We start from the raw sequence: 13602 nt of genomic DNA on the forward strand, positions 1-13602 counted from the left end.
TTCTGTCGTAATCTCCGACCGCGTGTACAAGGGCTAAGAGTGATTATATTTATTTGAGGACTATTGATTAATACTATGCTGTATAATATTTTTTGGGGTTTACACATACATATATATGTATATATATATATATATATATATATATATATATATATATATATATATATATATATATATATATATATATATATATATATATATAATGCAGGGGTGTTTGCCACCTAAGTTACTATGTAAATATGTGATGTTCTTTAAAAAATAGTTTGGCTCCCTCTACTGTCCATTCTAATTAATGTTACTAAGACTTTTGTTTGGTTTCATTAAGCCATAATACAAAGCTTTGTGGGAGATGTAGTGAATGAGGAAGTGACTCATATGTTTAAATCATTCAAGGAACTACCTACCCACAATGCCCCACTTTCCTACCCTCAAGGCAAAAGCACTGAACAGCCTGCTGGGTAAGGATAAATAAGGGCGAGGCGAAGCATGTTTCTCTCTCTTGCTGGGATGCCATTAAAGACTTGCCTGTTGGGACCTGTGGGGTGCGATTGAAAGACTGCGGCCTGTGTGGTGCAGATCAGAATCGTGTGGCCACCAAGGCTCAAAAGTACTCACTTTTGTTGCCAGTGGTTTAGACATTAATGGCTGTGTGTTTAGTTATTTTGAGGGGAAAGAAAATTTACACTGTTATACAAGCTGTACACTCACTACTTTACATTGTAGACAAGTGACATTTCTTCAGTGTTGTCACATGAAAAGATAGAAGAAAATATTTACAAAAATGTGAGGGTGTACTCACTTTTGTGAGATACTGTGTAAATATATTTATATTTTTATTAAGCAGTGTTGTTCTTAGTGTGTATAATTAGAATACTTATAGGAAGGGATTGGGGGGATTGTTACTTCTTTATCTTTTCATCTTTTTCTTTGGCGCGTCTGACTAGGAGATTTCGGAGATGGCAGAAATACCCTATTATGGGGCCCTTACGAGTAAGAACATTAATTTTAAAACATATTAAGCTAACATAAGTCTAGTGTTTAATCTCTCCTTCAAAATAAAACCTATAACTGATCAATGATCACCTGGAAGTTTTCATATCAGGATCTGGAAAGGTGTGAGGTCGGAGTGTTGTCTCTGCAGCATTGTATGGGGAAGCGGAATACTCCCTTGTGGTAGCAGTTTACAAAGTAATTTATGCAAGGAGAAAGATTTTTTAAATTAGGTTCTATGAAGAAAATTTGCTTTAAAATGAAGTCAACTTATCACTTAAAATGTGAACTTGGAAGTGTCCTGTGCCTCCTGCTCACCATAAGACATTCTGGGTAACGTGCTCCTTCCTTTCTGGCGGATAAGCTATCGGCATAAGCCAGAATGGGTGCCTACAAGTATATGCAAGTGCTATGGAGGAAGAAGCAGTCAGCTGTGATGCAATTTCTCCTGCGTGTCCACTGCTGCAGTATCACCCACTGTCTTCTCTCCATCACGCACCACGTTCTACTCTCCCAGGCAAAGCTTGTAGACTAGGCTACAAGGCCAAGCAAGGGTATGTCATCTACTGTGTCAGAGTTCACAATGGTGGAGATAAGCACTCCATGCCCAAGGGTACCAGACTGAGTATGCTTGCAGCCTGCAGTCTGTTGCTGAGGAGTGTGCTGACCGTCACTGTGAAGGACTGAGAGTCCTTAACTCCTACTGGGTTGGTGAAGACTCAACTTGTAAGATCTTTGAGATCATCCTCATTGACACTTTCTACAACACCATCAGACGCAATCCAGGCACCCAAAGGATCACAAAAACTGTGCACAAACACAGGGAGATGGGTAGGCTGATTTACGCAGGAAAAAAGAGTCATGGTCTTGGCAAAGGTCACAAGCTCCATCTTACCATTGGTGGCTCTCGTTATGCTGCCTTGAGAAGATGCAACACTCTTCAGCTCCACCGTTACCACTAACTGGGATCATGCCTATAATTACGTTTTTGGATTACTGAGTAAATGCTTCCATCAACTTTAATATTAAAAATTATTTTTGAAGGCACCAACAAAGTGTATTAATATACCTGGACACATCTACATAAAATATAATTAAAGTGACCCCAACACTAAAATAATGATATTACAATCAGCCTATAAAAGAACGTTCAATATTTATCTTCTGGGAAGGTGGTGGGTGAAATCTGTGATGGGTATCTCAGGTATCTGACACATTAGGATGTTTTGGATAGTTTGTCCCCCTCTGGTCACTGTAGTTTCTCCTCACTAAGTGACTACATTGTTCTGTAGTGATGGAACCACTACACCCAGCAGGGAACAAGGTTTCCAACAAACCCAAAATGTCTGATACCAGCCGTGTCCAGAAAAAAATAAAATAAACTCACCATGCTCTGGAGAGGTAAGTATCAAATATTTATATATAACAGTGTTCATTTTCAATACATTAGCAAAATACTACAATTAACAATAATAGAGATAATGCTATAACTACTGGTAACCCAGCGTTGCTCCATACATATTAGTGGATAAATGTTTTTGTGTTCAGGTCAGGTCTGAACAGAATTATGTAACATTTTGGGAAAAATATACATCCAAGAAGTCCAGAGCTTGAGGCTATTAGAGCAAAAACCTCCACAGCCACCATGTATTTCCCTCTGGTGCTCAGATAGGTCGGGATCATGGCGATCCAGACACTGCAGAACACCAGCATGCTGAAGGTGATGAACTTGGCTTCATTAAAACTGTCCGGTAATGTCCTGGCTAAAAAAGCGATAATGAAACTCACAGCTGCCAGAAGCCCCATATATCCCAGGACAGAGTAGAAGCCGATAACTGAACCCTCATTACACTGAATGATGACCTTCCCCTGATAAGAGTGAGTGTCCCGATCCTGGAAGGGAGGAGAAATAGACAACCAAGTGACACAGATTAAGACTTGAACCAGTGATAAGACACAAATGATAAAAGTCGGTAGTTTGGCTCCCATCCATTTCCTCCAGGGGCTCCCAGGTTTGGTGGCTTTAAAAGCAATACACACCATTATACTCTTGGCAAGTAGAGAAGAGACGGCAACTGAGAAGATGACACCAAAAGAGGAGACACGGAGCATGCAGGTCACATCTACTGGATGGCCGAGGAACAAGAAGACACATAGGAAGCTCAGCATGATGGAGACCAGGAGAAGATAGCTCAGGTCCCGGTTATTAGCTTTAACAATGGGGGTGTCCTGGTAATGTATAAATATCCCCAATATTATACCAGTCAGAAGACAACAGAGGATGGAGACAGCCGAAAATACTACAACAATGGTGTCATCAGTGTAGGAGAGGAATTCCACCAGTTTTGGAACACACCGATCCTTCTTCTCATTTGGCCATTCTTCATCAGGACATTTCATGCAGTTTTCACTGTCTGCAAGAAGAACAATACAAACATAATGAGCAGAGATAGCAATGGGATTTCCAGCAGAGCATTGTGGGAGAGATAATCAAAATATCTACCTATCTATCTAACAACTAAATTCCTATAGGAAGAGACTGTTTATTGGCAAGTGGAAGAAAAGTTGTCGTTGCCATAAGGACATGGTAAAGATTATAAAAAGGAATGCATGCAATGGGGTGTATTTACTAAAACTGGTGCACTCAGAATCTGGTACAGCTGTACATGGTAGCCAATCAGCTTCTAACTTCAGCGTTGACAATAAAACCTGGAAGGTGGTTGGTTTCTATGCAGAGTTGCACCCGATTTTGCACTCTCCAGCTTTAGTAAATAAATCCCAATGTGTTAAGGGCAGAAAAGTGATGATAATGCATAGTTTCAATTTCAATTGTCTGAAAATCCTGAAAAACCCTGAAAATGAACTTCTCTTATTTGTGTCCACAGAGTGATTAGTCTCTATGTTGTGGAGAACAGGATAGGAGGATGGTTTGAGTAATTTTTTTTAAAACAGAAATTATTTTTATTGAAGTACCAACAGAATCAACAGAAAAGAGAAAACCATAGGTACATAGTACAAGCGTTTAAGGCAACAGACATAAGTTGTATACTGACATAGGGATGAAAATCCCAAACATATGTAGCACTGACCCCGAAGGAGCTGCTGGTTTGATTTGGGCCTGCACTCTGCTAATAATCCCCACTAACTTGACTCAGTCCCCCTGACACAGCTGTGGTGCAATAAAATACAGTACAATATCATGTAACACAATATACCTGTATTGACACGTCAGGATCAACTGGCTCCACCTGCTGGGATAAAACAATACTCCACTCAATGGGGTACTTAATCAAAGTATATTTTACTATAAGTATTGGCAAACAGGTGGTTCAATAATTGTGCTGTCATCCCAACATAGAATGACAGAACAATGACTTTTGATATAACAATTATAAACAATATAATGTCAAGGGAGCTCCCCCTACTTTGATAGCTATGTGTGAGATCTCAACTTAAAGTACTCAGTCTTTTTGGTCTTCTTGTCTTCGCTAGCAATGATAATTCCTTATAATTTGTAATCCAAAGGTTAAAGTAATTAAAGTTAAGTTAAGGATGATCTGAGTGTTGCTTCCGTAATTATAACACAATACTTGAGATGCGATAGTAAGTAGGCCTTATGCCTACCTAGTGTCAGTTGCTATACTCCTCCTCCGTGGGACTATGGATCCCAGCGAGGCCTGTATATAAGTCTGACTAGGTGCAACGGTTAGTAAACTGTGGGCCGCAACCCGCTCACCAACTGGATCAAAAGCTTGGTACGGTAACTTTGGTCCAATGTTTGCTGCTTGCTTCTTTGTCAGCCGGCTCCGTCACTCCATTCAATTTGATAGGTGGACCTGGTCTTCCGATGCTCAAACGAGTGTCTCTGGATCTTCCCAATCTGATCACTGTGTCTCTGGCACTTCAGGCCACTCACACAATCGAGCAGAGTTGCACTTTGCAAGAGCAATAGGCCGCTTCCTCCGGGAGGCCTTCTCACAGGCAGGCCATGCGTTCCCCAAGAGACCTAAGATGGCCGCTCTGGCTCCTTTTATGTCCTACCAAGCATGCACTGTCAGAGAGAGTGTCCATGGGTAGGTCAGCGTGCCATCTGAAATATAATCGACAATTTCACAAAAAAACCTGGTCACAATATGCCCAACAACACCTTGACATACCTGATTGGGCTTTTTTGTGGCATTGGCGCAGTTAAGGCTTCCTTCTGGCAGCTCAACCATGCAGCTCTTTTTTGTTCAAGTATCGATGAATTGTCTTGTGACAAACTACTCATCAGTAAACAGTCTTATCAGCAGGGAGAGGCTGCTGGAGGAGTCCCCCCCTTAGACTCATATCCCATAAAAAAAACTTTAGTTCCAAGGCAGACAGACACAATACAACAATGGATTACGACCACACCCCAAATGATCCAAGCAAAGAGTCCACAACAGCATGAGACAACACACAACATTCCAGTGTGGCTGTACAGTGAGTCAGACTAACACAGATCATAGTGGGGTTCTCGGTCACCCTGTGCCCCTAATGGACACCGGGTGAATTACACATAAGAGGGGCCGGATAAGCTGGACACAGTTTACAGAGCTGTCCAAGGTAAGCTGAGTTGCACAAACCCCCCCACCCAAAGTGACTCCCATCACATATCTCCCCTTTCGGCAGGAGACTAACACAGGAGGAGACCCCAGACGGGTTGACTCCAAAGTTAGTCAGTAGTTCCAGTCCCCCAATGCTGGTATCCACACAGTAACCCAAATAAATTGTCCCAAACAGAGCATTACTCTCAGAGAACACGCCCGCCGCTGGGGAGAGGCATAGTTACATAGTTAGCAAGGTTGAATAAAGACACCAGTCCATCAAGTTCAACCCCCCCAAGTGAGTGTCCACAACTTTCACCATCCCTGTACACTGCACACCCACATCAGTCCCCACCCTGAAGGAGCCCACAATCCAAGGTCCCCACTCATACACTAGGTCCAATCTTGGACAGAAGCCAATCAACCTACCTGCATGTCTTTGGAGTGTGGGAGGAAACCGGAATAGCCAGAGGAAACCCACACAGACACAGGGAAAACATACAAACAGGTAGTGTCGTGGTTGAGATTTGAACCAGCAACCCTTTTTACTGCTAGGCAAGAGTGCTAACCACTACACCACTGTACCGCCCATAGACTAGCCCTTCTCCCTGGAGTCCTTTCAGCCACTGGAGAGAAGACACAGTGACTGGGCTTGCTCCAGCATGCTGTTGGGGTTCTGTGCTGACTGCCCAGCATCCCTGGGGTATACAAGTGGAGACTGAAGTCCCATCCACTTTTGGTAGGTGAAAATCCCCCAATGCTTGCAAAGCATGGCTGACATCCTCCTGTCTCAGTGTCACACCAATTTTTGGGGTTGTGTCAGTGGAGACCAAAGTCCCATCCACTATCACAGGAATTCTACCTTCTGTTAGTTGAGGGCAGAGGCCAGCAGGACTCTGCCCTGTTGTCAACTCTTCTGCTGGGTTGCTGTGAGTGGAGACCACAGTCCCATCCACCAATTTCAGCTCAAGCTGCAGTTGTGCGTAGAGGCCAGTAGCATTCCGCCCTGTTAACACTTCAGCTGAGGATGTGGGGATCATCCACTCTGGCTAACTGTGGGGGAGTGACCATCGCAGTCTCACCATGGGCCCCTGGAAATGCCACAGGTGGGGGGCAGAGGTCTTGGACCCTCTGTCCGGTGACGAGCGCTTCAGCTGGAGGAGTCAGTGAAGTTCGGCCCTGATACCAGATCTTCTGCTGGAGACTCACCAGGTCCTCAGCAGAAACAGCCCATCAAATCCCCAATCTCTATAACTGGTGTCTGGGGATAGAGATTCACCATATCCTGTCCGTAGAATGAAGAAGAGTTTACTGGTGCAGGGCAGAGCTCAGTTATGTCTGGCCCTGATGCCAACTCTTCTGCTGGGGTGGTTGCTTAGGAGTAGGGATGAGCTGGGTGTTCTTTATGGGGCGTTTGCGCCATATTCGTGTGGCGCTCAAAGCCCACAATGCACTGCGGCCTCGCAGTGCATTCCTGGCCGATGATTGGCCAAGCATGCACTATGACCCACATGCTTGGCCAATCACAGCGCCAGCAGTGAGGAGAGCCATCATTGACCATATGCAGGATGCCTGTGGCCAATTATAGCTCAGGGGGTTTAGTACACTCCCCACACTATATAAGGCTGCCTGCGTGGCGGCCTTACGTAGTGTGTTGCGGCAGCTCATAGAGACAGATAGGCAGAGACAGTGTCTTCATTTCTTTTGAATCTAGTGCAATTACAGTCTGTGTATTGTGCCCCCTGCACAGTCTACACCTGAAGCTACCCCAATTGCTGGTGTTGTTCTAGTCCTATACCACAGGCAGCTGCAGCAGTTACAGTTGGTGTATTGTGCCACCTGCACAGTCTACACCTGAAGCTACCCCAATTGCTGATGTTGTTCTAGTCCTATACCACAGGCAGCTGCAGCAGTTACAGTCGGTGTATTGTGCCACCTACACAGTGTATACCTGAAGCTACCCCAATTGCTCGTTTTCTTCAGATCCTATACCACAGGTAGGCAGCTGCAGTAATTACAGTCAGTGTACTGTGTCATCTGCTCAGTGTGCACCTAACGCTATCCCATTTGCTAGTGTTCTCATCTCCCTGCAGGCCATTAGTATGTTTGGAAGGCCAACAAGGAGAGGCAGACAGTCACGAGCCAATAAAAGAATGCAAACAGACTCTGTGTCTAGAGGCAACAGTGCTGGTCCTGGACGCGGTGCATCCTCATCAGCATGTGACCATGGGACACGCTTGTCCTTATTTTCGGCAGCTGGACATGTTGAATCGCAACATGCCAAAGACTTGGTAGAGTGGATGACCAAGCCCTCCTCATCCTCCTCATCCTCTCTCACCCAGGCTCAGGGTACTGGCAGAGCAGCTGCCAAAGCGGCCTCTTTCATCGTCTTAATGGCATCAGTCACTCCTTCCCTAGACCCACCATGTCCTCCTGAGGAGTCCCCCAAACTGTTTGACCACAGTGTTGGGTACATGCTCCAGAAGGATGCCCAGCATTTTGACACAACCACTGTAATTGTCACGTTATCATTACCACAGTAAAATACCCCTTTGGTTAAGTACATTGGTGTGGAGTATTGTTCTTTCTCCAGCAGGTGGAGCCCTTGGATACCCAGGTGACAATCAAAGTATACTGTCATTATATCGTATATTGCGGGGTTATCTTTCACCATTTATTCCACACCAACATTGCACCCCAGCTGTGTCAAGGAGCCAAGTCAGTGGGGGTTTAATAACAGAGTGCAGGCCCAAATAAATTCAGCAGCTCCTTCGGGGGTCAGTGCTACATAGTGTATATCACTGGGAGGTTTCAACATCCCTATGAACTGTCACTATCAAAGATTTGGATATTATGGACTACTTTGTTATTTAAATATTTAGAAATATACAATTTTTGGTAAAGTTTGCACCTTATGAATCATTTCACAGTTTATATGTTTGAGTGCCGCAATTTTTATTTATTTGTTGTGGCGATGTGACCCCCGTGTCACAGGTGCATATGAGCAGTGTGTGCCTTTTTTTGGTAGGCTTGATAATTGCACACCTGTTTGCTGGCTTCATAATCATCCCAGGAATAGAGTTCAGGGCTCAACCTTAGTGATAACTCCGCCTGGCAGACAGGAGGTCTGGCCTAGGAGTCAGGAGGGAGTCAGGAGGGAGCCAGGAGGGAGCCAGGAGGGAATCAGGAGGGAATCAGGAGGGAGCAAGGAGGGAGCCAGGAGGGAGTCAGGAGGGAGCCAGGAGGGAGCCAGGAGGGAGTCAGGAGGGAGCCAGGAGGAAGTCAGGAGGGAGCCAGTGCAGCACGAAGCTGCAAGCACAGAGGTGCTGAATGTCAGGTCTGGGGAAGACAGACCAAGACCTAAGGTGTAAGGCCTGGGCACTAGTGCTGTGTTTTTAGCCACTAAGGCTGAATGCTGATTGTTCTGATGTTTATTTTTGCACTTTGTTTCTTTTGCATAAAACGGGCTGCCATGCCCTTAAAAATGCAGTCGGGAATGACATGATTTCTTCAACTCGGACGCACCACTAGAGCTTAATCACCCCAGATCGTCACATTATTTATTAAATTTTATAGCAAAGGTTTGGGCATATTTTCAGTTTTTAAGCATACAAATAACAGGCCACATTTACGTCCACCAACCACTGGCTATAACACAATTGCCGGTGGACATTTACATACAAATGTGCATATTTACCTCTAGGACTAGCATCTGCTTTATCCATGAAGCACCAACTCTTATTTTATTTTTGGAGCTCAATGATACCTTTTTAACCACTTTCAGACCGGACCATTTTGCTGGTCAAAGACCAGACCACTTTTTGCGATTCGCCACTGCGTCGCTTTAACTGACAATTGTGCGGTCGTGCGACGTGGCTCCCAAACAAAATTGACGTCCTTTTTTTCCCACAAATAGAGCTTTCTTTTGGTGGTATTTGATCACCCCTGCGGTTTTTATTTTTTGTGCTATAAACAAAAATAGAGCGACAATTTTGAAAAAAACGCATTATTTTTTACTTTTTGTTATAATAAATATCCCCCAAAAATATATAAAAAAACATTTTTTTCCCTCAGTTTAGGCCGATACGTATTCTTCTACATATTTTTGGTAAAAAAAAATCGCAATAAGCGATTATTGATTGGTTTGCGCAAAAGTTATAGCGTTTACAAAATAGGGATAGTTTTATAGCATTTTTATTAATAATTTTTTATTATTTATTTTTTTACTAGTAATGGCGGCGATCAGCGATTTTTATTGTGACTGCGACATTGTGGGGGACCCATCGGACATTTTTGACACATTTTTGGGACCATTGTCATTTATACAGTAATCACTGCTATATAAATGCAGTGATTCCTGTGTAAATGACACTGGCAGTGAAGGGGGTTAACCAGTGGGTGGCAGTGTAGGGATTAAGTGTTCCTAGGGGTGTGTTACTAACTGTGGGGGGGCTGGGCTTTCATTTAGTGAACACTGATCTCTGCTCCAATCACATGGAGCAGAGATCAGCGTCACTAGTTGCTAGGCAGAATGGAGAAATGTTGTTTACAACGGCGATCGAGTCCGCGGGTCCCGCGACCGGACTCACGGGGGTCCCGACCAGCGCGGGAGCGTGCCGCCGGCGGCGCGCTCCCGATGGCAGGGTGGCAAATTTAAAGGGATGTACATGTACGCCCATTTGCCTGACCGTGCCATTCTGTCGACGTACATCGTTGTGCGCTGGTCGGCAAGTGGTTAATCATGAATGTGAAACTTTAGAATAAACTTAAATGTTGCTGTGCATTGTGACAGATCAGGAATTGAATAATGCAGATTTGTACTGGCAGAGCTGACACCATTATTATTTTTTTCAACGTGCTTTAAGGGCTGAGTGCATTTCTGGGAGGATCAACAGGTATATTTCTGTATTTGCAGGGACTTTAAAAGGATACAGAATGAGGAAATGTGTACACATTGTAGAGATGTACTTCCTATGTTTTTTTCCCGGACATACACTTTACCTACAGCCGTATCTTCTGCCCAGTCCAACAATAACTTAGTAACAAATACAAACTCCACCTGAAATGTTGGAGATCTCTCCTTCTGGACACGAGACACACTCATAGCAACATTTATGAATTGAAGATCCAAACTTTTTTCTGTTGCCGGGAATACAGGAATCCGAGCATCGAGATACCGGAACCTGAAATCAGATATTATTATTATTTTCTAAAGGTGCATCATATCTCATGAGGCTATACAATTTAAGTGTTACAAATATAGATGAGGTTTGGGTTTGCCTCTACCCAGGGCCAGATTAAGAGCATCATGGGCCTGATGCTGAGGATTTTGGTGGCATTTTTTCTCTGGTGGGCCATGGATTATGAAGCCCTTTGCCCTGTATGCTACATTAACATTTTCTCTACAGCACTGACTTCCTTAACTACCACTTGTGCCTAGGCTCTCCTTTCCTCACCACCCACTGTGCCTGGAACCTCTTTCCTCACTATCTACTGTGTCTGCAGCCCCCTTCCCTTACCACCCACCACACCTGGGCATCTTTCTCTTGCCACTTTCTGTGTCTGTACCAAGGCCAAACATTCCAGGGTATGTAAATTTTTATCAGGGCCATTTGGGTGATTTCCGTTATCATTATGATTTAAAAAGGATCCAAAAAAAATGATAATAAATGGCTTCATGTGATTACTATCATTAAATAAAAGACATTTTTTTTGTCATGATCAGTCATATTTTCAACATTAATGCCAAAAATTCACAATTTCTGCCAGGGTATGAAAACTTTTGAGCACACACACACACACACACACACACACACACACACACACACACACACACACACACACACACACAATATAATTTTCAGTAGTGACTAGATGTTACTTGTCAGGGTCTCCCTGAACATCTTCCCTTGAGAGCACCACCCGTGGAATTAGGGCAGACCTGCCATACATTATACAGTCACAGAAAACACTGGGTCCGTAAATGAGTGCCAAAAATATGAAAAAATAAAACCCAAAACAAACAGAACTCCTATCCATATGCCACTCTTTCTTTCATACAATTGTAACGCTGACATATTTTTGCCTATTAATGTGTGTTTTCATGCTAATCACAAGTCTGTGGACATTTCTTTGGTTTAGTATTTGGCGCCATCTAGCGGCCAAATACTGGTACTGAACTTTAATGTTGATTGCTTGAAAGACAGCACGAGATATATACAGGAAGTGACTGTTGTTTTGTTTAGAAGGTTGACCCTTTTACTCAGGAGGCTTGATGACTTACCCATGAACATTTTCACAAGCAGTGCATGCTGGGTCGGACATAAAAGGAACCCGAGCGCCCATTTTAGCTCTCTTGGGATCTCGTGGCCTGCCTGTGAGGATCTGTGCGGAAGCCTCCCATGAGAAGAGGCCTACAGCCATCACAGAGCGCAACTTCCACAGCTTGTGTGAGTGACCTGACGGTGCAGGAGACACAGTGACCAGATTGGAGAAATCCAGAGACACTCGTTTGAGCATCCGAGGATCGGGTTCACCCAGCATATTAGAAAAGAGTGACGGAGCCATCTGACAGAGAAGCAAGCTGCAGTCACCAGAGCTACTACACGGAGTTCCGATCCAGTTGGTGAATGGGTCAAAACCCAGAGTTTGTTAACTTTCACATGCAGATAGACTCATACACAGGCCTCACTGGGATCTGTAGTTCCACGGAGGAGGGGCTGAGTAACTGACACTAAGCCGGTCTGAGGCCTATCTACTCTGACGTTTCTAAGTTTTGTAACATAGTTACTAAAGTTACACGAGGAGCACCTTTACCTCAACTTAACTTAACTTAATCTGTGGATTACAAAGAGTTACTTTAGCCAGCGAAGACAAGAAGATCAAAGACCAAGTGCTTAAAGTGAGATCTCACTCATAGCTTTAAAAGTAGGGGGAGCTCCCACGTAACAGATTCCGGCCTCTGACTTCTTTTTGTTTTCCAGCATGGCATCTTCTTCCTGCACAATCCAGATCAGGTCTGGGTACTTCAAGATGCAACCATCTTGCCAGGTTCTCATCAGGAGGGTGATGGGGTCCAAAGGCTGGCACCACTCCAAACCCCCGTGGGTGTCGGGCGCTGGACGACACAGAAAACAGGCCACTATGGGCCTGATAGAGGAGAGAGAAGCGCCAGCAGTCCCTCGGGGAGCCCAGGAACGATGGCCGGGGAGGAGGAGGAGGGCGGACTGAGGGCAGGAGGAATAGGCAGTCCGCTGGGATAACATCAGGTAAGGCAATGGTCAATCTGCATTTCTATCTTAATGGTGTCACTCTGCATTTCTATGGTAATGGTGTCACTCTGCATTTCTATGGTAATGGTGTCACTCTGCATTTCTATGCTAATGGTGTCAGTCTTAATTTCTATGGTAATGGTGTCACTCTGCATTTCTATGGTAATAGTCACTTTGCATTTCATGTGCACTGGAAAATATTTTAGTACACCATTTGGTTCAGAATATTTTTTTTTCCTTTTTTCAACCTCTAAAACCTAGGTGCGTCTCATGATCCGAAAAATAAGGTATATTATATGAAATTTTAGGCTTTTTTTTTGCTTTGCATCCATATTAATGTAGCATGAATATCCTTCCATTGGTATTGTCATTTTATTATCACTATATGTTAAGTATTCTTTTTATGCTATGTGTATTTTACTTCAGATCTTAGATCTGTTGGGATGATTGAGTGTGTCCTTTTGTTACTAATTACTACCCATGAAACATCTGTGTATATTGGGGGGTGGCCTTATATAGATATATATGTGTGTTCAGTAGGCTATTTCTTTGTAATGATTAAACACAAATGTACTGTGTGAAACGCGTCTACAAGACTGTATTTTGGTGTCGTTTGATGTCACTCTGGTGATTTAATAAACGGCAAATTGGACTTTCTTCGATGTGCAGCTATTTCTTCTCCATTTTACATCCTGGTGCTTGCATGGATGTTGACTTGAGGAGTTGATTGATTGCAGAGTAACAGAATTATCCCGGATGAGCCCCTATGTGTA

General features: G+C 43.9%; 1 protein-coding gene and 1 pseudogene across 1 annotated transcript in view; one reads left to right on the forward strand and one right to left on the reverse strand.

The window, feature by feature from the left end:
- The first annotated feature begins 1372 nt into the window (after window positions 1–1372).
- On the forward strand, window positions 1373–1952 carry LOC143926787 (large ribosomal subunit protein eL15 pseudogene; annotated as a pseudogene).
- Window positions 1953–2511: 559 nt separating this feature from the next.
- Window positions 2512–13602, reverse strand: part of LOC143926788 (vomeronasal type-2 receptor 26-like) — a 45260-nt gene continuing 34169 nt past the window's right edge. The window contains exons 4-5 of the mRNA XM_077450835.1: window positions 10618–10741; window positions 2512–3404 (exon numbers count right to left, since the gene is read on the reverse strand). Of these exons, the coding sequence (XP_077306961.1) occupies window positions 2512–3404; window positions 10618–10741 (1017 nt within the window). The remainder of the gene's footprint in view (window positions 3405–10617; window positions 10742–13602) is intronic.

The sequence above is a fragment of the Lithobates pipiens genome, unplaced genomic scaffold, assembly GCF_037356315.1.
Source record: "Lithobates pipiens isolate NorthernLeopardFrog02 unplaced genomic scaffold, aLitPip1_a1.2 Scaffold_23, whole genome shotgun sequence".
Lineage (NCBI taxonomy): Eukaryota > Metazoa > Chordata > Amphibia > Anura > Ranidae > Lithobates > Lithobates pipiens.